The sequence below is a fragment of the Schistocerca nitens genome, chromosome 5 (assembly GCF_023898315.1).
Source record: "Schistocerca nitens isolate TAMUIC-IGC-003100 chromosome 5, iqSchNite1.1, whole genome shotgun sequence".
Taxonomy (NCBI): Eukaryota; Metazoa; Arthropoda; class Insecta; order Orthoptera; family Acrididae; genus Schistocerca; species Schistocerca nitens.
The window spans coordinates 323,427,662-323,452,292 of NC_064618.1; the positions used below are offsets into that span (position 1 = coordinate 323,427,662).

General features: G+C 44.1%; 1 protein-coding gene across 1 annotated transcript in view; it reads left to right on the forward strand.

Annotated features, from left to right (window-relative positions):
* LOC126260428 (late cornified envelope-like proline-rich protein 1) overlaps positions 1-24,631 on the forward strand; it is a 99,417-nt gene that overhangs the window by 15,319 nt on the left and 59,467 nt on the right. Inside the window, exon 2 of the mRNA XM_049957757.1 lies at positions 15,815-16,244. Coding sequence (XP_049813714.1) covers positions 15,815-16,244 — 430 coding nt within the window. The remainder of the gene's footprint in view (positions 1-15,814; positions 16,245-24,631) is intronic.

The window sequence follows — 24,631 nt, forward strand, 5'->3', positions numbered from 1 at the left end:
GAAAAACATGGGGAGTTCACCTCTCATCTGAGGACGCGTTAACGTCGTTTTGTTGGAGACTTTGCATATATAACCCTGCCATGTTGTCCCAAGAGGATAAAAATCAGTCCCAGTAAAAACTTGTCACTTGCAGGGGTAGATGCTTCACTGAAACCACCGGCGGCGATAATTTCAGTTTGACACATTAGCTAAGTATTGCCAAGTACATTATGTCATCAAAAATATCCGGACACCTGGCTGAAAATGACTTACAAGTTCGTTCCGCCCTCGATCGGTAATGCTGGAATTCAATATGGTGTTGGCCCACCATTAGCCTTGATGACAACTTCCACTCTCGCAGGCATACGTTCAACCAGGGGCTGGAAGGTTTCTTGGGGAATGGCAGCCCATTGTTCACGGATTGGTGCACTGAGGTGAGATATCGATGTCGGTCGATGAGGCCTGGCACGAAGTCGGCGTTTCAAAACATCCCAAAGGTGTTCTGTAGGATACAGGTCAGGACATTGTGCAGGCCAGTCCATTAAGAAGTTGTCGTGCCACCACTCCATCAGAGGCCGTGCAATATGAATAGGTGCTCGATCGTGTTGAAGGATGAAATCGCCATCCCCGAACTGTTCTTCAACAGTACGAAGCAAGAAGATGATTAAAACATCAGTGTAGGCCTGTGCTGTGATAGTGCCGCGCAAAACAACAAGGGGTGCAAGCCCTCTCCATGAAAAAACACGACCACACCATAACACCACCGCCTCCGAATTTTACTGACGGCACTATGCACGCTGGCAGATGACGCTCACCGGGCATTCGCCATACCCACACCCTGCCATCGGATCGTCACATTGTGTACCGTGATTCGTCACTCCACACAATGTTTTATCGTCCAATGTTTATGCTCCTTACACCAAGCGAGGCATCGTTTGGCATTTACAGGCGTGATGTGTGGCTTGTGAGCAGCCGCTCGACCATGAAATCCAAGTTTTCTCACCTCCCGCCTAACTGTCATAGTACTTGCAGTGGATCCTGATGCAGTTTGGAATTCCTGTGTGATGGTCTGGACAGATGTCTGCCTATTACACATTACGACCCTCTTCAACTGTCGACGGTCTTTGTCAGTCAACAGACGAGGTCGGCCTTACACTATTGTGCTGTACGTGTCGCTTCACGTTTCCACTTCACTATCATATCGGAAATAGTGGACCTAGGGTTGTTTAGGAGTGTGGAAATCTCGTATAGACGTATGACACAAATGACACCCAATCTCCTGACCGGGTTCGAAGTCCGTGAGTTCCGCGGAGCGCCCCATTCTGCTCTCTCACGATGTGTAATGACTACTGAGGTTGCTAATATGGAGTACCTGACAGCAGGTGGCAGCACAATGCACCTAATATGAAAAACGTATGTTTTTGAGGGTGTCCGGATACTTTTGATCGCATAGTGTAGTTTACAAAATCATATTGTCCAGGTGGCCTGTCATTAGACGCAACCATTGTGGTATATTCTCACTGTATTATTGTTTTAACAGGCCCATAAATGTGTTGTCAAAGGGTTGCATCTTGCAATTTGTATGAGTAGGAAGGATTATGAGAGTAATATTTCGGGCTATACCAACAACCTCAATATATTTTGTGTGCGTGCTATACTCATCAAGAATGGAAGGACAGGCTCTTCTCCTGTGGGCTTGGTCTTCTTAATAAAGTGACTGGACCAGATTTCCTTGAATCCACCCATAAAGATGACATTTAGAATTTCGCCTTACACGAGTTCCTCCGGCACTCGCGCAACACAGACCTGTAATGAGATTCCCCCTCTCAGCAGCGCTCCATCATGGCGTTTCCCTCTAAGACCAATCACCCCGACGGACCTGCTTTGCACGATGGATATGCCGGTTTCAACCACACTAAACATGCGATTCGGTGGATAGGCATGTTTATCAAGCTCAGCCTCCCGAATATCAAAAAAATTCGTTTATAGCCTCCTTATTGAACACATTAGCACGAGAAATTGAAATTGCCCACGTTTTTAGGACAGACAAAACTGCTTTGTGGCAGTTCATGAAATGGCCGAACCAGACCGTTTCTACAACTTCACAAGTGAATGGGTCGGGATTCCATTTTTCTCATATAACAAGTAAGACAAAGGCCGCACATCGTCTCTCGTGAGGATACAAAATTAAGATTCCATTATAATAAAATATTACAAGTTCCTCTTCCCAGTCAGTAGACAAAATCGGCTGCCTCCTGAGTTTTATACTAACTGCTTTTTCAAAAGGCAAGCCAAGACAGAATAGTCCTGCAGTGCTGCTTTAGGAACAGATAACGATATTTTTGCCTTTTTTTAAGCCCATTATCTTCTTTGATAGCACCTCTAAAGCTCTTATCGTGGCTTATTTATCCGGAGACTTTCTTTTTTGTTTTCTCCTGGGCTTTAAGTCTTTTCGAGGTGTCTGCAGCACTTAATTAAACAGAAGTTCTGTAGTGATCATAGTTTGTGCCCTTTTATACTGGTGGTTCGCAATGGCAGCACGAAACGGGCTCATAATATGACACTGTCATCGTTGTAAACAAAAAAATTACTGCTTTCTAAAGTTAAGTATAAAGTACACTATTAATACTGGAACACATTCCTTTGTATGTACGTAATACAAGAAAAACATCACGATGAGTATATACATAGGCGTATTTGTAGTAATATTGGCACAGACCCCAACCTGTAAAAGTTTTTGTCAGCAGTGAAAAAAGACAATCTCTCTATTCACTCGTAAAACTAGCTACTAAACCTCTGTTGCTGTTAATAAATGCTAGTATGGCTAGTACTTAAGTCTGACTTAGTAAGAAATTATATTTTATCGTCACATTATGCTTATATAATTTTTTGCTAAAAATCATACACTTTCATTATGAAGCTTGTGGACTATCTTAGGATTGTGTGAGGCCGTTGAGCGCGCTTCTTTAATAAAAAATGGCTGAAAACACTGTAGCAGTTAATGTACAAGCATAAGTAGCAGCGCGACGGACTCAATGGGTAGGATACTCGTATTTCACAGTTTGAGAAACTATTAGGTAACACTCCTGGTGCGTCTTCCGGAATTTTCTATAAAATTGCCATTACAATTGCAACACTATTCAACAAACGTCAAACTGGAATAAAGGGTACTTTATGCTTGGATATGCCGGCCGGTGTGGCCGAGCGGTTCTAGGCGCTTCAGTATGGAACCGCGCGACCGCTACGGTCGCAGGTTCGAATCCTGTCTTGGGTATGGATGTGTGTGATGTCCTTAGGTTACTTAGGTTTAAGTAGTTCCAAGTTCTAGGGGACTGATGACCTCAGATGTGAAGTCCCATAGTGTTCAGAGCCATTTGAACCATATGCTTGGATATGCAAATGATAAACATCTCACTGCAAACCTTACAAACAACGTAACATGGTCTCCATTCTGCATGTAAGGAACGATTACACAGTGAGTTTTTCATTCGAAAGTCAGATTTGACTGTTGTATGTTTGCGAGAAGATCGTGTTATGCCTCCTCTAAAAAGGAGAGACGTCCACCAACGCATTCTGGAATTCGACAGTGGTGCAATCACGGCTACGGAGACTGCAGTTTATCGTCCCGCAATATTGCTGACCCCATTGGACGGGGTCTCAGGACCGTCATGTAAACATGGAATCTATGGTTTCAGAAGGGCCATACCCAACGCCATGCAGGAATTCAGTCACCCCACGCGACTGGAGACCTAGGCGCCAAATATATTATTACATGTCGACTGCTCCGGTTCGTACAGTGTAATCTACCCCCACCTTCCTAGTTGCAGCTATTGTCCATATTAGATTTGAGAGGAGAGAAAATTACAATAAACTTTCTAGTTTACTTATCTTCTCATGTAGAGTTGGCTCCAGTTCTTTTTGTCTAGGGGTCTGATTCTTGAAGCTCTAATACTCACATTTTAGGTCCTTATGGCTGAGTTAATCTAAATACATTTGAAGATTGTTCTTGCAGAATTTTGTTGTAACGTTAATATATTTTGTCACATTTTACTATATCATACAGTCTTTTGATTTTTCACATTAAAAGCCGAAATTACATTTTTCGCACAAAATACAATACGTCCGATCACATCTGAGGCATGCTTACCACTGTCTCACTCAGCAGGAATAACAATATTCCAATGGGTTTACAATTTTTCTTGACAAATGAATTTTTGTTAGTTTCGATTATTATTTCATAAATAAATCCAGAAATAAACATAGTAAACAGAACTAGACTGCGTAATTAATAACAGAAATTTTAAGTATGCCAAATAATTCGTAATTTCAAATGTTTCTAAGAAAATAATTTTAACTGTACATTCAGTGCTAGTACTTATCTATTACAACATCCAAAATAATGTAATTCCTTTTCATAAATTTTAGCTTGAAATATAACATACTGTGTTAAAAATTATACGAAAGTTTTCAGAAAATCAGTTGAGATAATACTGACCTGTCCAGAATTCGAAAAGTAACACTGGTATTGACAACTACTGCTGAGGAAAACTAATGCTAGAGGAGGATGTCCCGTTACAACAGCCAAGTCAATTAGCCTGAGTTGGGAAATGACTTTGTTTGCTGTAGCAGCTCCCCTTATTGCGGCAGTAAAGAGAGGGACGCCAACAGTGGTGCACCCAACGACAACCCTGGGCACAGAAGTGGCACCACGTCGCTTTTTCGGACGAGTTCCAGTTCTGTGTAGAGCTTCACGATGTGCGTATAAGTGGGTCTAAGCTCCAAGATGAACGAACCTTGACAGATTCCATTTGACATCATCATACATGTCTTGTGTGGTGCTTTGGGTTCCCAACGGCACACAATAAGGTCACCTCGGGTTTGATAGCAGGTAATTTAAACAGTAGGCGATATATTTCTTATGTCGTTAGCCTGGTGGCTGATCTGTCTTCGATATCTCCATGATGTTATTTCCCAACAAGATGGGACACTAGATCACATGTTTACCATGCTCTCTTTACCCAGCTTGATATAAAAATTGTTCTGCGGCTACCTTGGCCAGCGCGTTCTCCAGATCTTTTATCCACTGAAAACATCTGGTCATGTGTTACCAAGAATCGGGCACACCACTGCTCACCAGGCACTTCGACTGATGAACTCTATTATAGAGTTGAAGCAGCATGAAATGATGCAGGGGAGAGCCGGGCAAAGTGGCCATGGCGGGCAAAGTGGCCATTGGCGTCCTGGGAAATATAAGGTGCCAGCATGGCGCGGGAAATGCTTCAGTGTATTCTCCATGGAGGGCCCAGTTACCGAACGAAGTCTAATCTGTTTGCTGTGGCTCTCCTCACAGTTATAATATTTTTTTTTGCTTTTTGTTATCTTGATGCAAGGTAAGTGGTCAGCTTCTGTATTTATCGTGAAGAGGGGATGAGACTTTCGTCTTTTGAAGGAAAATATATATTAAGTGTCACACCTGAACTCCATAATCCTTCTTTAGTTATTGGCACTTCGGTCATGCTATTAGAATGAATACAGCTTTTATGCAATGACGTCAATGCGGCTCAAGAGGCCCCCTCGGAGGGGGTTCTGCCCACTTTGTGTAGACGGAAAACAAAAAGCAGTGGCCGAAAGAAGGGCTACACGGCGGTACTTATAGTAAGGCCTTATAACAGTGGCCTAAAAGAGGTAAATAAAGAAAGAGCAGATAAAGAAAATAAAATAAGTAAAAATGGAAAAGAAGAGAACGCAGTACAAAGAAGAGCGCGAAGAACAGGAAACCCAGCCCTAGAAAAGCTCTTGTTGGCGACAACGATGAAGGCAGAGAACGCATGTATTGAGAAGAAAATGTTTTAATTCTAGCCCAGAAGAGCATTGGAATTACTAATAATTGTGCTCCATCTGAGCACACGAACTCTGCATAGAAGGTGATGAACAAAGGTTGACTTTTATTTGTGAAAAGTGCAAATAATTTAATTCGAATCATGTTTCAGAATAAAATCTACACACATCAATAAATCTTTTAAACATAGCTGCACAACAGCAACGGTTTCACGTAATAAAACTATAAACAACCGAGCAATTGCAATGGATAAAGAAATTCTTTTCCTAGGTTTCGACAAATATAAATTTGTCTTCTTCAGAGGTAATAATTTTACATTAGTAAGGACTAAAGTACCATCGCCGTTTTTACAATTGTCGGCATAGATCCATGTGTCAAAAATAAAATATAGCCCTAGAATTAGGATTTGTCACGTTAATATAAAATAGCTCATGGATCTTGCAGAGCTCACAACCGACCTTGTCGGCTGTGAACACTGCAAGATTCATTAGCTCTGCAAGATCCACGAGCTATTTTATATTAACGTGACAAACCCTAATTCTAGGGCTATATTTTATTTTTGACACATGGATCTATGCCGACAATTGTAAAAACGGCGATGGTACATTAGTCCTTACTAATGTAAAATTGTTACCTTCTGAATAAGACAAATTTATATTTGTCGAAACGTAGGTAAAGAATTTCTTTATCCATTGCAACTGGTCGGCTGTTTATAATTTTATTACATCAATAAATGTTTTGCATCATCTCTGTTCCGAGAGCTCCGGAAGATGTACAGAAAATTGCAATAGAGATCAACATAAACATCATTTCCGCCCTTTTTATTGCACATGAAAACCACACATTGCATGTTGTATCACCAGACAGCGAGGCCTTCAGAGGTGGTGGTCCAGATTAATATACACACCGTTACCTCTAATACCCAGTAGCATGTCCTCTTGCATTGATGCATGCCTGTATTCGTCGTGGCATACTATCCACAAGTTTATCAAGGCACTGTTGGTCCAGATTGTCCCACTCCTCAACGGCGATTCGGCGTAGATCCCTCAGTGTGGTTGGTGGGTCATAAACAGCCCTTTTTAATCTATCCCAGGAATGTTCGATAGGGTTAATGTCTGGAGAGCATGCTGGCCACTCTAGTCGAGCGATGTCGTTATCCTGAAGGAATTTATTCATAATATGTGCACGATGGGGGCGCGAATTGTCGTCCATGAAGACGAATGCTTCGCCAATATGCTGCCGATATGGTTGCACTATCGGTCGGAGGATGGCATTCACATATCGTACACCCGTTTCGGCGCCTTCCATGACCACCACCGGCGTACGTCGGCCCCACATAATGCCACCCCAAAACAGCAGGGAACCTCCACCTTGCTGCATTCGCCGGACAGTGTGTCTAAGGCGTTGAGCCTCATCGGGTTGCCTCCAAACACGTCCCGATGATTGTCTGGTTGAAGGCATATACTACACTCATCGGTGAAGACAAGGTGATGCCAATCCTGAGCAGTCCATTCGGCATGTCGTTGGGCCCATCTGTACCGCGCTGCATGGAGTCGTGGTTGCAAAGATGGATCTCGCCATGGAAGTTCGGGAGTGAAGCTGCGCATCATGCAGCATACTGCGTACAGTTTGAGTCGTAACACGACGTCCTGTGGCTGCACGAAAAGTGTCACTCAACATGGTGGCGTTGCTGTCAGGGTTCCTCCGAGTCATAATCCGTAGGTAGCGGTCATGCACTGCAGTAGTAGCCCTTGGGCGGCCTGAACGAGGCATGTCATCGACAGTTCCTGTCTCTCTGTATCTCCTCCATGTTCGAACAACATCGCTTTGGTTCACGCCTGGACACTTACCTTGTTGAGAGCCCTTCCTGGCACAAAGTAACAATGCCGACGCGATCGAACCGCGGTATTGACCGTCTGGGCATGGTTGAACTACAGACAACATGAGCCGTGTACCTCCTTCCTGGTGGAATGACTGGAACTGATCGGCTGTCAGCCCCTCTCCGTCTAATAGGCGCTGCTCGTGCATGGTTGTTTACAGCTTTGGGCGGGTTTAGTGACATCTCTCAAGAGTTAAAGGGACTGTGTCTGTGATACAATATCCACAGCCAACGTCTGTCTTCAGGAGTTATGGGAACCAGGGTGATACAAAACTTTTTTTGATGTGTGTATTTAGTTCTTTGTCAAAACACATTTTATCCCTTATTTTTGAATTTAAAACTAAGAGGCCGATTTCCGCTCGGGTAGGACAAAGTTACCATTTCGCCACTTTGTGAAAGTTGAATAGTTTAAAGTACTTATTATGACCCTAAGGTAATTAAACTACTCCATATTATCCTTCAGTTGTTGTAGATTACAATCGCTCTTTTCTGCGCATTTCCGTCCATTGCTATTCAGCTTAAAAACATAAATTCCTTAGTCTGGTCATTTTGCCCCGCTCTTTCCTTCCTGTATCTGTTATCCAACCCCAGTTCGATTCGGTGCCTAACCGTGTTAGAACCACTGTTGCTTCTAGAGACTGCAGCCCAATGTACTACATTTCGCACCGTGTATAACCCCACATCACATAAATATTTAATCATGCATCCTTCCCATTATACTGCATACACCAATAAGTGAAATTTCGTTGTTTGTGATCCTTCCTTATCGCTCAGTTGTAATGGCCGGTAATCCTCGCTGCGTTTCAAAGTGTTGCAACAAATCGTACTAAGTTGTCACGGAAAGTAAAGGTTTTACAATTTCTTCTCCGGAACTCTTTATTTGTGTTTCGTTTCCAGTTATTTTCGTATTTTTCTTGATGTGTAAACCCCACCACTTACAAACGATAAATCTGGATCATCCAAATCGGAATTCAGTTTTCTCAGTCATTCTTCATTAACCGATCCAGTCGTTATTACATTTACAGTTTCATGACGTCCCAGTAGTTATCTGTATCCATTTAAGCTAAAACATTTCGTATTTTGCGATAATACTGATCTTACTGTTAATAACAAAACGTAAATTATTGTTCAGCTTTACGATGGACATAGGGCGATATTGAAATTTAATAATTAATAACCAAGTTCAGAATATGCTCGAACAGTCCACAAGTGTACTGCCGGTCCATAGTGTCCAACGGGCACAATATTTCGGCGATCAGACATGTCGCCATCGTCAGGTGCGCTGACGAACTGAGCTTATGAGGGTGGGCGGCCGTATTAAATCCCCTTCCCTCGCGAGGCGTTCTCCCCGCGGTCCGCGCCCGCGCGCCGACGGTGGCTGAGACGCTGGCGTCGGCGTCTGTGGTGGCGTCGGTGTAATTGCCTCGTCCGCCCTAGTCGCCCGTTCGTATCCTTTGCTGAGCGTCTTTTTGATTAGACTCAGTGCTGGTTCCCATGCCCTGCTGAGGTTGTAGCCGCAATCTCGGATGATGAGTCCGTCCCTGGTACGAATTTCGATAGCCTAACGACGCAGTCCCAGTATTTAAATGTCTGTGCCATAACCCGGGTATGTTGGTAGTCCATTTCAGACAAACAGTGCTCTGCGACCGCCAACTTGTTGGGGTACCCAAATCGAGTGTGCCTCTGATGTTCTCGGCAACTATCTTCGATGGTGCGAACTGTCTGTCCAATTTAAGTCTTCCCACAATGACACAGAATCTGGTATATGCCGGCCTTCCGCAAACCGAGATCGTCTTAGACACTCCCCAATAATGCTCGTGTTTTATTTGGTGGGCAAAAGACAGTTCATACTTGGTGTTTTCTCATTATTCGTCCTATGTTACCCGATAGTGCGCCAGTATACGATATATAGGTAGTGGCTATCTCGTTCTCCGTGACTTCTTCCGTCTCCACACGCTGTACTGTAGAGGTGGGGCGGAGAGCGCGTCTGATCTCCCATTCCGAGTACCCGTTTTTCCGGAATACAGTTTTGAGGTATTCCAGCTCTTGGAGCAGACACTCTGCATCAGAGATGGTGCGCGCCACGTGCACCAGTGTGTTTAGCACCCCATTCCTCTGCGCACGGTGATGGCAGCTATCCGCATGCAAATACAGGTCGGTGTGCATTTTCTTCCTGTACACCCCGCGGCCCAGGGTGCCATCCGCTCTTCTTTTGACCATGACGACCAGGAATGGTAATCTTCTTTCTGCTTCGGTCTCCACAGTGAGTTTGATGTTCGGATGTATGGAGTTCAGTTGTTTAAGGAAGTCTAGGAGCTTGCCCCTTGCATGGGGCCAGATCACGAACGTATCATCCACATAACGTAGGGCCGGCCGCTGTGGACGAGCGATTCTAGGCACTTCAGTCAGGAACCGCGCTGCTGCTATGGTAGTAGGTTCGAATCCTGTCTCGGGCTTGGACGTGTGTCCTTGGGTTAGTTATGTTTAAGTAGTTCTAAGTCTATGGGACTGATGACCTCAGATGTTAAGTTCCATAGTGCTTGGAGCCATTTGAACCATTTTTGAACATGACGTAGAAAACAAGTAGGTTTCGTTTTGGATGACGCCAATGCTTCCTCCTCGAGGTACTCCATATAGAAATTCGCAACCACAGGCGAGAGTGGGCTCCCCATTGCGACTCCTTCTGTTTGTTCATAATATCCTCCATTAAAGACAAAAAACGCGGAGGTCAGAAAGTGCTAGAAAAGGTCGGTCGTCTTCTCGTCAAATTTCTGTGCAATAAGCTCAACTGATTCTGGAAGAGGCACCCTGGTGAATAATAAAACAACGTCAAAACTCAAGAGGATGTTTGAGTCTTTCAGCTTGAAGTTAAGACGTTTTACGAAATCCACAGAATTACGAACGTGATGACGGCTTTGACGCACATAAGGACTTAGTAATTCGGCCAGGTATTTGGCCAGCAGGTGCCCTAATGTTGCTGACATTGTTTTCATACTTCTTTGGTATACTTCAATTCCGAGGAAGCGAAGGATCATCAGCTTGTGAAGGTTTTTCTTTTAAACACAATTACCAAAAATGTTCAAAACTATCACTCCTTCCATTCAATATACACTACTGGCCATTAAAATTGCTACACCACGAAGACGACGTGCTACAGACGCGAAATTTAACCGACAGGAAGAAGACGCTGTGATATGCAAATGATTAGCTTTTCAGAGCATTCATACAAGGTTGACGCCGGTGGCGACACCTACAACGTGCTGACATGAGGAGAGTTTCCACCGATTTCTCACATTCAAACAGCAGTTGACCGGCGTTGCCTGGTGAAACGTTGTTGTGATGCCTCGTGTAAGGAGGAGAAATGCGTACCATCACGTTTCCGACATTGATAAAGGTCGGATTGTAGCCTATCGCGATTGCGGTTTATCGTATCGCGACATTGCTGCTCGCGTTGGTCGAGATCCAATGATTGTTAGCAGAATATGGAATCAGAGGGTTCAGGACGGTAATACGGAACACCGTGCTGGATCCCAACGGCCCCGTATCACTAGCAGTCGAGATGACAGGCATCTTATCCGCATGGCTGTAACGGATCGTGCAGCCACGTCTCGATCCCTGAGTCAACAGATGGGGGCGTTTGAAAGACAACAACCATCTGCACGAACAGTTCGACGACGTTTGCAGCAACATGGACTATCAGCTCGAGACCATGCCTGCGGTTACCCTTGACGCTGCATCACAGACAGGAGCGCCTGCGATGGTGTACTCAACGACGAACCTGGGTGCACGAATGGCAAAACGTCATTTTTTCGGATGCATCCAGGTTCTGTTTACAGCATCATGATGGTCGCATCCGTGTTTGGCGACATCGCGGTGAACGCACATTGGAAACGTGTATTCGTCATCGCCATACTGGCGTATCACCCGGCGTGATGGTATGGGGTGGCATTGGTTACACGTCTCGGTCACCTCTTGTTCGCATTGACGGCACTTTGAACAGTGGACGTCACATTTCAGATGTGTTACGACCCGGGGCTCTACCCTTCATTCTGATCCCTGCGAAACCCTACATTTCAGCAGGATAATGCACGACCGCATGTTGTAGGTCCTGTACGGGCCTTTCTGGATACAGAAAATGTTCGACTGCTGCCCTGGACAGCACATTCCATATCTCTCACCAATTGAAAACGTATGGTCAATGGTGGCCGAGCAACTGGTTCGTCACAATACGCCAGTCACTACTCTTGATGAACTGTGGTATCGTGTTGAAGCTGCATGGGCAGCTGTACCTGTACACGCCAACCAAGCTCTGTTTGACTCAATGCCCACGCGTATCAAGGCCTTTATTATGGCCAGAGGTGGTTGTTCTTGGTACTGATTTCTCAGGATCTATGCACCCAAACTTCGTGAAAATGTAATCACATGTCAGTTCTAGTATAATATATTTGTCCAATGAATACCCGTTTGTCACCTGCATTTCTTCTTGGTGTATGAGTTTTAATGGCCAGTAGTGTACAAATCAAACCCTCATATATATTTTCCAGATCAGCAACACTTAGATGAGGGCATTTAATTTTTTCATTGACATCCTCTACTGGGTTCATTGCATTTACCATGCAAAAAAGGAAAAAGTGATAAGTCTTGAATTGTAACTTTGACTGTAGGTAACCTGCACATTGGTAACCTGCTCTGCTTTGTAATCTGCAGAAAATGTTTCAAAAAACTCTAGAAGATCTTGAAAGTTTTCCAATATTCTCAAGATACTAGAAGCTCGCATAGTTCACAGAGTCTGGCAAAGGGGTCGTAGACCAGCTTGGTCGTTGGCGGTCTCACAGCGTATGCTTCTGAAAAGTCCCATCCTTATGTGGGATACCCTTAAGTGTTTATTAAGTCCTTGGCTAAAGCCATATCATCTCTCACAGACGTAAGATGGCGGAGACTATCTACAACTGCCATGTCTAAACTGTGAAAAGTGCAGTGCACATAACGTGCTTTTGGTTATATATCCAAAACTAACTTTTTTAGTCCTCTAAACTTATCTCTCATATTTGTGGCACTATCATAGCACTGTAGTCTTAAGTTATCTATTGACAAATCCAGACGAGCAAAAACGTCTTTTAAAATACGAAACATAGTTTGTGATTCAGTGTTGGGGGTCTCGTATAAGGCAATTAAGTCTTTGTTAATGATTAAGAAATCATCGACAATGCAAATACGAAATGACACATGTTCTTGAATTGCAGGATCACTTGTTTCATCAACCATAATAGAAAAATGTTCAGTCTTCTTAGCCGGCCGGGGTGGCCGAAAGGTTCTAGGCGCTACAGTCTGGAACCGCGCGACCGATACGGTCGCAGGTTCGATCCTGCCTCGGGCATATATGTGTGTGACGTCCTTAGGTTAGTTAGGTTTAAGTAGTTCTAAGTTCTATGGGACTGATGACCTTAGAAGTTAAGCCTCATAGTGCTCAGAGCCATTTGAACCATTTTTTTTTCAGTCTTATTGACTGAAGCCAATACTTTTCTCAACACAGAATTTCCTAGTAGATCAATTATCTCGTTTTTAATATCGTGGGACGTCCACTTATACCCCGAGTGCCCTAACCAATCTTTAAACTCAGGTATGCCATTCTTTTGGAGCTCCAACAATTGAAAAAAATTTGAGTTTACACCTTCTTTCCCTCTAATTGCTAGTCCTTGTCGGCATAGAAATTGCACGGTAGTAAAAATTGTCTCAAGAGCTAAACGACCTTTCTTAATATCACTATCTAACGTCATTCAGATGGGATACCACACTTCGGTTAGTGATAGAATTTCGTTTCAGAACACCTTCTTTAAGCGTAAATTTAGTTTTATGAAGACGGAATTTTTTCAAAGCCTTTTTCCAGTTAGAAAACCCTACGGAAGTAAATGCATTTTCTTTTTTCGAAGGAAATTGTAATCGATTTTTAGCGTCTGCCTCTTTGTAGGTTTTGCAAAAAAAATTTTCGGTAGATGCTTCATATTCTAGCTATGTATATTTGATCAACCAAGACTTCTGAAATGATCTTCCCTTACCGGATTGTCCAGGTGTCGACTGTGGAGGGTTCTCGCCTGAAGACGATGAAGCAATTGACGTCACAATAATTGTTGGAGGTTGACTTGCAGTATCACCAACTTACAAGCGCGCCTTTTTGGCAACAAATTTATCCATTGCGAACTTAATTCACAATACACCAAGTAACTAAAGTAAACGAATAAAATATAGTCATACAAAATAGTACACGAGACACTAAAGACGGAACACTAAACGCGTCTGCAGCATGTACTGAACCAAACTACCCACACCGAATAACTGGGACAGCAGGGTGGGCGTCGTAATGTCTCGAAGCGTCAAGGCGACGCGAGGCAGTGGACTCCAGGCGCTTCTGCTACAGTCCTTTTGATGTCGCCGCGGTCACAGCGCTGGCCCGCCGGCGCCATACTTTACCGTCACAAATTCTAAGTGTGCCCGCAGCATCGTAACACTATCATGATTCACACCACTCACAGTTAACCTGCTTATTCCTGCAATAATTATTTGTTTTAACTCATTAATGAATTTATTTTCAAAGGTAATAATCGTCAAACAAGGAAAATAAAAAATTTCAACATAATTTTGTGATCTTACAAAGCATAATATAACTAATAATTTTTTAAATTATTGGGGGTCTCGACCCCCGGCCCCCAAACGAATTTTTGAAGGGGCTCGGACCCCCTCAAGCCCATGGAGTCGGTGCCTGTGGTTAGGCGGGAACTGAGAAAACTTGGATTTCATGGTCGAGCGGGTGCTCATAAGCCACACATCACGCTGGTAAATGCCAAACGACGCCTCGCTTGTTGTAAGGAGCGTAAAAATTGGACGATTGAACAATGGAAAAACGTTGGGTGGAGTGACGAATCACGGTGCAGCACTTGGCGATATGATAACAGGGTGTGGGTATGGCGAATGCCCGGTGAACGTCATCTGCCAACGTGTGTAGTGCCTGTGGCGGAGTGCTTACACGACAATAACATCTCTGTAATGGACTGGCCTGCACAGAGTGCTGACCTGAATCCTATAGAACACCTTTGGGATGTTTTGGAACGCCGACTTCGTGCCAGGACTCACCGACCGACATCGATACCTCTCCTCAGTGCAGCAATCCGTGAACAATGGGCTGCCATTCCCCAAGAAACCTTCCAGTCCCTGACTGAACGTGTGCCTGCGAGAGTGGGAGCTGTCATCAAGGCTAAGGGTGGGCCAACACACATTGAATTCCAGAATTACCGATGGAGGGCGCCACGAACTTGTTAGTCATTTTCAGCCAGGTGTCCGGATACTTTTGATAACATAGTGTATGTCAGTTTCATGGTCAAGTGCCCACCATTTTGTTAATAGTCACAGTTATTCGTGATATTTCGAATAATTTCGTGTAATTTCTTCACTTATGTTGTTGTAAAATCATAACAATTCTCGTTTCACCAGCTATCGAAGGCCCTCAGAAATCACATTGTTCTCTAAAAAGATCTATAATTACTTGAATAATGCAGTAGATAATGAAATTTCACATATTAACCATATAGCAAAATACGCTACTCTTTGAGTGTTATCATTTGCCAAAATCTTATGTCGATATCTCATATGGTTTATGAGATGGGAGATGTGTTGTGAATACTTCATTCTACCTTTATCACTGGTGTTCGCTGTCAGAACTAAGTGTGCCACATAAAATCCATTTTCTCGAGATTGGAGATAAAGAGAGACTTCCTTCCAAGTCTAAAGAAAAATTCGATGTGTTATCTGAATTAAGGTCACGCACCTCGATTCTCTCAGCGCAGTACATCGCTAACTGGCGGCGCCGAAAGTGAGCAAAGAATGTCATGTACATTTTGCCTCGCCATCAGGCGCGGTGCCGAACCAGTCGGCGGCCCCACGCTGCTGCCTCTTAGATAACAGGGGATGTTTCCCGCGCTGGGTCAAGCCGCTTCGCGCTGGCCTCCGCTACGTGGTAACCGCTTTTGGTGTGCACACCCGTACGGCGCTGTACCGGTGAGGTAGCAAAGAAGTCAGGAGACAAAAAAAGGTCTGGATGTAACCGGGGCATCGTTGTGTTGCAGAGGGTGCTGCGTGCGAGCACTGCCGTGCTTCCCGTTCCCGAACCCGCCCAACTGCCCGCCGTGCCAGCCGAGCGCGGTGCTGACGTGCAAGCCGCGCTGCTGCCCGCCGCCGTGCTGCCCGCCGTACCCGTGCCCGCCCGTGCTGTGCCCGCCGTGCCGGCCCAAGCCGCGCTGCTGCCCGCCCAAGGGCTGCCTGCCGTGCACGGCGCCCACCTGCCCCAGCAACCAGGTGTGCGTCAAGCCGCCCCCCTGCCCGCGGCCCTCGTGCACGCCGCTCTGCATGCCCGTCTACGCGCCGCGCGCTCCCAGGGTGCCGTGCGTCGACCAGCGGCCCCGCATCGTCAACGTCGCCGTGCACGAAGTCCGGCCCAGCTCCGCCCTCAAGTTCGTCTACTTCAACACAGCTCCCGGGCTGGACTTTTGCCAGCAGGTAAGCTTCAAAACATAAAATTACACGTTTTTCTGTTCAGTGGTTTTTCCCAAGTACTTAATGGCTCGATGCGTTTCGGCAGCGTGCTCCCATCATCAAGTGCCAAAAGTAGCGGTTACACGGGCCATATTTTACGGTAATGAGTTGTCGCAGTTATGTTACTGTCAATATTGCTGCAATGTCGCTGCAATAAACTACTATATTGTGGTACAAATGAGCAGTATTGCTAATGGAACAGGCTGTGCCGAAGTATGGCCATGGTGGAGAATAAATCGGAAGAGGGGGTCATATACCCGGTGTTAAAAAACGTATTTCCTATTTTGAGAGATCATAGTGTAGACAAAACAAGACAGAAATGCTAACTAAACATGGACTCCAAAATGTATACCTTAAAAATTACAGTCTTTTTCATCTTCGCTACTGTAAAACATCTCTTCTACTGCAGGTTCCTTGCTATTAAAAGACCTACAGAATCCAGCAAACAATGGAGAACGCATTCCTCTGTTATTGTCTATGGATAAAGACTGCAGTACACATCTGTTAGTGTTGTTACTGTAAACTGCATTCACAGTTCTGGGTAACTGCAGCTCATGCATTAGTTCAGATGGAAGTAGTTCGTGTTTTGGTAAGTTTGTGAAAACGCAAAGATAAAACTACGCTATGAAAACAACTTATCACAACACAAACTGGTCCCTTTAGGAGTAATACGTATGCGCTGCACTCACCCAGAACTGCGAATACAGTTTACAGCAACAACACTAACAGAGGTTTATTGCATGCTGTATCCTTGCCAAGTTCCACGCGGTGCATTTCAGCTGTATATATTATTACTTGTGAAAAAACCCCTTTGTAACTTTCTTTTCGAGAAACCTGTGTGAAATGTGCAGTATACTTTCCGCAAAAATGTTAACATGGCAAGTGAAATGAAGGCACAATGGAACCTGACGTACTACCAAAAAAACTTTTAAAGATCTGAAAATGACAGTCTTACCTGCCGAAACTGGTCAATAAAAAACAGTTTTGAACGTGATCTTGGCTATAAATTTTTTTTAAATATTCTCTTCTTGACCGAACGGCTTACCAACCACGTTTCAATAGACGTTAACAAGTTTCTCTTTTTCAGAAATGCTTTTTGTGCTATAATCAGTCTGAATTTTATGTCCTGACTACTTCGGCAATCATCACTTATTTTGCTGCCCAAATAGCAAAACTCATCTATTACTTTTAGTATCTCACTTCTAAAGTCTAATTCCTAAAAAAAAGAAAAAGAAAAAAAATCACCTGGTGTCATTCTACGACAGACCGTCATTCTCCTTTTACTGTTGTTAATGTTCATCTTATAACTTCTTTTCAAGACAGTACTGATTCCATTCAACTGCTCTAACAAAATTACAATGTCATCGGTAAATCTCGTAGTTTTTATTTCTTGATCCTGAACTTTAATTTCTTCTCCAAATTTTTCCTGGGTTTTCCCTTATTGCGTGCTAAAGCACAAATTGAGTACTATCGGCGATACGCTACAACCCTGTCTCCTCTCTTCTCAGTCACAAGGCGTTTCACGTCCTTCGAATCCTGTAATCGCAGTCTGGTTCCTGTACAAGTTGTAAACAGCCTTTCGCTCCCTGTGTTTTATTCCCGCTACTTTAAGGACTTCAAAGAGTGTCTTTCAGTCAACACTGTCAAATATTTTCCCTAAACCTAAATATATTGTAAACGTATTCGTCTTTCGTTAATCCCTCTTCTAAGTCGTATGGTCAGTAATGCCTCGCATGTTCCTTCATTTCTCTGGAACCCAATCTGGCCTTCCCCGATGTAGGCTCCTACCACTTTTTCCATTTTCTGTAAATAACTGGTGTCAGTATTTTGCAAACATGGTTTATTAAACTGACAGTTCGGGTATATTCACAGCTGTCAGCACCTGACTTCTTTGGAGTTGGATTTATAAAAGTTTTAATTATCGTCTCGAGAAAATCAAGCTACGACCATGAAACATTTTGCTGGTGTTAGTCCTTCTTTACAGTATGACACATTCCTGCCAACGATGAATGACTTGGTGCAGACCTTGGCTGTAAGTGGAGACCTTGGGTGTAGAAATCGTCATTTCGGATGTCCAAGGAACGGACACATTTAAATCACTGCTTCGTAATCCTGAAAACGCATATCACATAAATGTTTCTTCATTCGAGGAAAGAGAAAGAATACACTGGGAACCTTGTCAGTGTGATACGGGGGCGAGCTAAGAACTGAGTGCTCGAAGAAACAGCATATGTACGTGTGTCCTGTGCTGAATTATTTGGGGCATTGCCGTAGAGTCCCTCAGACAGCTTTCGGTGCCCCTTCGTCGTAATAAACTGGTCAGCGACGCTTCTGTTTCGGTTTACACCTTACGAGAATTATCACACCATAAAAGTCCCAAGAAACACAGCGTCACTTGCCTAGTCATGGTTATGTCTTCGTCCTTTTTGGACGGTAGTAAATATACATCCTCCCGCTGCTTGCTTTGTCCTTTATTTCGGAGCCGTAAGTGATACACTCAGCGCTTGTCCACAGTGATTTGGAGGCTGAAGAGTTAATGTGAACTGGCCTGACAGCTGCAACATTTGCGCTTCTTCCAGGCTCGACGACCGTTTCGAATGGGTGTGAGCAATCGCGGAACCAGCGGGCGACGAGCCTTTGCCATGTTCAAAATGTCGTGCAAGATACTGAAAACGGATCTGTGAGTGAATTTCACTTTTTCCACCATCGTCTCGATTGTGATACACCAGTCTTCGAACACCGGGGTTCCCTCATGCGATTCCCAGTTTGTTCATAGAGAGATGGTCTGCATCTTCGTTACTCGTCGTTCAGGTTGGAAACGTCTGCATTGTTGCCATACACTTCCACCAAATCAGCACAGATTTTTGCAGCATTGTTCTCCTTCAAATTCAGAAAACGAACTACCCATCTCGGTGCTTCACTTTATCAGTGGGCTGCACCGTTTTGATTTAGCTCATCTAGCGCCGTGGGGACTACAGTGTTTGCCAACACTGAAGGCGTGTACGTGCAAACGACGGAAAATTAATTATGTAACTTTATTTTTTCGTGGTGATTTAAGATTTTATGTCTACCCAATGCAACTCAGCGATTACGTATGAAACGTACATAAAAATGCTCCGAATTTTAGAGAGATTGCCGTTAAGTAACAGAGCTTCACTGTGAAATGTCTGTAACCACATTTTTAAAAATAATTTATTTGGAAGGGTCATAAAGGATTGAATCTTTAGTATTTGGTCACATTGAAGCATGATTTTGTGGTCCCTCCTGTGGATGTGCGTTAAGTGTGGATACGGCCTGTCCCCCTTATCCGTCCACTAATCTCCTCACAAATGAAGCACACATCCATCAGATCACCAACTTCGTTCATCTTTCACACAAATGTATTACGTAGGTAGATGTAACGAAAGCTGCTCTGCTATGATGCGCTTCTAAAGCGTTTCCGAGAAATCGAGGTACAAAGTCTTACGAACCTGTAGAATACCACTAAGGAGTATGTACTGAAGTGGGGAATCGTAGTTTTCTGTGCTCTCTATAAAATCCAGGTGCTGAACGGCTGTATAAAATGAATTCATTAAATTTCGATCGTGTTTGTAACAACGAGCGTCAAATTATTGTTCATTTTGTAGGCCCGATTCGTAAAAAAAGGAACATGAATCATTCGAGAGCACAGTTATCATACAGCGCCACGTTCATTATTAAGTAACGCGAAAAGAAAGAAAGAAAAATGGTTCAAATGGCTCTGAGCACTATGGGACTTAACATCTGAGGTCATCAGTTCCCTAGAACTTAGAACTACTTAAACCTAACTGACCTAAGGACATCCATACCCGAGGTAGGATTCGAACCTGCGACCGTAGCGGTCGCGCGGTTGCAGAGTGAAGCGCCTAGAACCGCTCGGCCACACCGGCCGGCAAAGAAAAAAAATTACGTAAACAACATAAATACTTTCGCGACTTAAATCCATGTGAACCGTTAAAATATCCAGAAATAACTGAAAGAGCAAGTAATTTCTTGCACGGTTTTGAGAAGCTTCAGTATGACACCTTTTCGGACGTAAACACAAGCTATCGTCAACGATTAGCTGCCACTTCGACCCGGCCACTGTCTCATCTTCTGTCATTCGGCGGCATGCGAATGCGATATGGAGTGGCGTGTGATCGCACACCGCTCTCCCTACTTCCCAGAGCCGTTACCTCCCATTCAAGTAGCTCCTCAGTTGGTATCACAAGGCTAGTCCTCCCACCAACGGAAAATCCCTGGAATACAGGACATAGACTCGCATCCTCCACATGGCAGCCATCTACGGTGACCAATCAGTGTTACCGAGAGCGGACGCAGCGTTGCAACAGCTCGCGCGTATTTCATGAAGAGCAACACAAAGATACTTGGATTTCACAAATAAATTTTTAAAATCACTCACAAGTAAAAGAACACAATAACTTATGTGAAATTTGTTCATCCCTATCAGCGCAAAAAGTTCAGATAGCAAAATACACTGAGGTGACAAAAGCCGTGGATAGCGACATGCACATATATAAATATAAATGACGGTAGCGTCGCGTACAGAAGGTATAAATGGGCCGTGCATTGGCGGACCTGTCATTCGTATTCTGGTGATTCTTGTGAAAAGGTTTCCGACGTGGTTATGGCTATACGACGGGAATTAACAGACTTTGAACGCGGAATGATAATTGGAGCTACAAGCATGGCGCATTCCATTTCGGAAATTGATGCAGAATTCAGTATTCTAAGATCCACGGTGTCAAGAGTGTGCCGAGAACACCAAGTTTCAGGTACTACCTCTCACCACGGACAAGGCAGTGGCGACGGCCTTCACTTCACGACCGAGAGCAGCAGCTTTTCCCTAGAATTGTCAGTACTACCAGACAAGCAACACTGCGTGAAATAACCGCAGAAATCAATGTGGGAGTACGACGAACGTAGCCTTCAGGACAGTGCGGCGAAATCTAGCGTTAATGGGCGATGGCAGCAGATGTCAGACCTGAGTGCCTTTGCTAACAACACAACATAGCCTGCAGCGCCTCTGCTAGACTCGTGACCATATGGACTGGATGTCTGCGGTTTGAGACCCCGCGAAACCAGGGACCAAGTCGTTTAAAAGACACTGTGCCAGCTGGTGTGGGCTTTGTTAACACGGAATGGACTGGGTCCTCTGAATATTGGGCTACTTGGAGACCATTTACGTTATTCATGGACTTCATGTTCCCAAACAACGGTGGAAATTTGAAGATGACCATGCACCACGTCACCGAGCCACAATTGTTCGCGATTGGTTAGAAGTATATTCTGGACATTTCGATCAAATGTTTGGCCACCCAGATCGCCCGACATGAATCCCATCGAACATTTATGGGACATAATTGAGAAGTCAGCTCGTGCACAAAATCCTGCATCACCATTTATGGATGGTTATACAGGCAGCATCGGTCAGTATTTCTGCAGAAGACTTGCAACGGCTTATTGATTCTATACCACATAGAGCTGCTGCACTACGTCGAGCAAAAGGAGATCCGACACGATAATTTTATATTAATATATTTTGAAGTAAATTTATTTTAAATGCTAGAATGGTTATCTGAAGATTACGTAAAACACGACTACTGGGATCAAAAATGAGTATACGAGCAGCGATTCGGCGTCGCATCGATCCCACAAGTCATTGGTACATTTTCGGAGGTATGATCTCTACTCATAGGTCCCGCAATTCCGTCTTCGAGTACGCTTTGTTATTTGAAGCCGAGCTATGTTTCACATTCCCAATATAAGTAACGCAAAAAAGTTCGAAAATTATACGGTATTGAACTATGTGTCTTATGCCTCAAAAACACTGACCAAGATTATCTACCATCAAGTGGAAAAGAAAACTAGAGAAAGTCTACAGACAGATCGATCTGGATTTTGAAAGGAAATCCGTTCTGATTACAATAGAGGGTTGTTCGAATGGTTCAAATGGCTCTGAGCACTATGGGACTTAACTTCTGAGGTCATCAGTCCCCTAGAACTTAGAACTACTTAAACCTAACTAACCTAAGGACGTCACATACATCCATGCCCGAGGCAGGATTCGAACCTGCGACCGTAGCGGTCGCGCGGTTCCAGACTGTAGCGCCTAGAACCGCTCGGCCACCCTGGCCGGCCGAGGAGTGTTAGAGGCTCAAAAAATTAATAAATAAAATAAAATAAAACTATTCTTGAGCGTTTCCACAGACCATGATAATTCGTTCGTTACTTAATTGGAATAAACTGTTCAAACTGATGAAGAATACACTGATAGACAATTGGGACGTAAGACTAACTCTACAACTCTACAAGAACCAAAACGCCGCCATGGCGAGGACGGACAGCATTTGCAGGTGTCAAAAGCAAGCAGCCAAGAGATGGTTAATCTTCAACGCTATTCAGTTTGTACATATAATATGCAAAGAAGCAATCCTCAGAAACCAACAGCACTAGGATAACCGTTAGTGGGAAATTCTTCAAAAAAACTAGTTTTCCAGATGACGGTTCCCTGTCGACCAGAAAAGAAGATTAACCGTAAAGAGTCTTCAATAAATTAATGGAATTTATAAAGTGGCCATGGTACATCGCTCAGGATGTGTTTGTACCACGAAAGAGGATGGCAGAATGTAACAAGACGCTTCCCTTGCTAGGGCTGCAACAGAAAGAGAGTCACTGGCATCGAGAGAAAGCAACTGAGCCGGAAGGAACAAACAGACTGCGGTTGACTCAGGAGATTAGTAGCGTAGCGACCGTGAAGTGCCATCTCAAGAATAAGCGCTCTGCGTCTCTGCCGCGGTTCTCGGATGAAAAGCAGTCGACGATGACGGAGTAGGATCTCTGTTACTATCCTGATGAATTTTCTCTGCTACAAAGCACAGCTTACCCGCAACTCGTCAGACAAGAAGAAAGCATGTTTTTCTAATATCGACAGATTTACTTTAACAGTTCACGAACATCGTTGCAATTAAGCGCGATTATTCCACAAAAAGAATGGCAAAAGAGGTATTCATCTGAAAAAGAATTCAAATTCCTACTGAATGCTGCAGCAAAAATACAGGGAAGTCCTAAGGCATACCAAACAAGCGTCAGTGGAGGTTTTCCCTACTAGGGTAAAATGATTAACTTAGCAAACCGAACTGACATCCTGCACTGTCATACAAACAGACGTAGTAATTCAGTATTAGGTTGAAGAAAGTCAGAACTTGTAATGAGTATCGACCTGCAGCAAATATACGATGCGCAATTTTACCGCACAGTCTCGAAAGTATATCGCCGTTCGCCGCTATTCTCTTTGCAAATGAAAATGCTAGATGATTCGAAGATCTAAAAGCTTCCAGTAGTATTGTAGCTTTAATTCGCAATTTTTTCGCTCACGATGGCAACCAAACTAAAAAGCTACTGAAATGCGCATATAAGAAGTATTCCCTTTTAAATGAATGTTATCTGTCTGACAACAAAATAAAATGCACAAATCTTACACAAACTATTCTCTCCGTTAATGACATTGTACGTAGCAGGTACAACACCGCTCGATAAAAAAGGAAACGGAATGAAACTTCACTGCTTGACGGGATATATGATGTGACGTTATGTCCGTGATTGCAAAGTCGAGTCAAATTTGCAAAGAACTTGGCAGTATGAGTGAACTTACCAGTATGACGATGCACATGCTTTGGCCATGATGCACGCACTGATTCAGTTGTACGCTCTCCTGAGGCAAGATGGACCACAGCTGTTGTAATTGGTACTTACTGGTACTGGGACGGAGCTACGTCCGAACTGGTCCTATATGTTCTATCGGGGACAGACGTGGGGAACGCGCTGGCCAGAGAAGTATTTCAAGATCAGGCAGACAGTTCATAGAGACACGTGCCGTGTGTGGACGTGCATTGTCCTGTTGAAAAATGGCACCACGATAATTTTATATGACATGCAGGATGCCTGTGACGTACCATTGTGGTATCACAGTTCCATCAATAACCACCAGCCGTGATCTGAAGTCATTCCCCATGGCTTCCCATACCATGACGTCACGAGTAATACCAGTGTGCCCATCCAAAACACTGGAAGAATGGGATACCCCTCTCCCCCAGATCACCGCCTTACCCGCCAATAATGGTGATCTGGGGTAGTGCAGAACCACGGTCATCGCTGAACACATACGACGTCATTCATGAGCAGTCATACCTTCCGGTCACGGAACCACTCAAAAGGCAGCCATTTGTGTTGTGATGTTAACGGCAGCCCATCCAGGGGAGGATATACCCTTAGTCCGGCTGCTGCTAGTTTTCCGACCGGTGCGAGGTGACACAGAATGTTGCTGGGGGTTC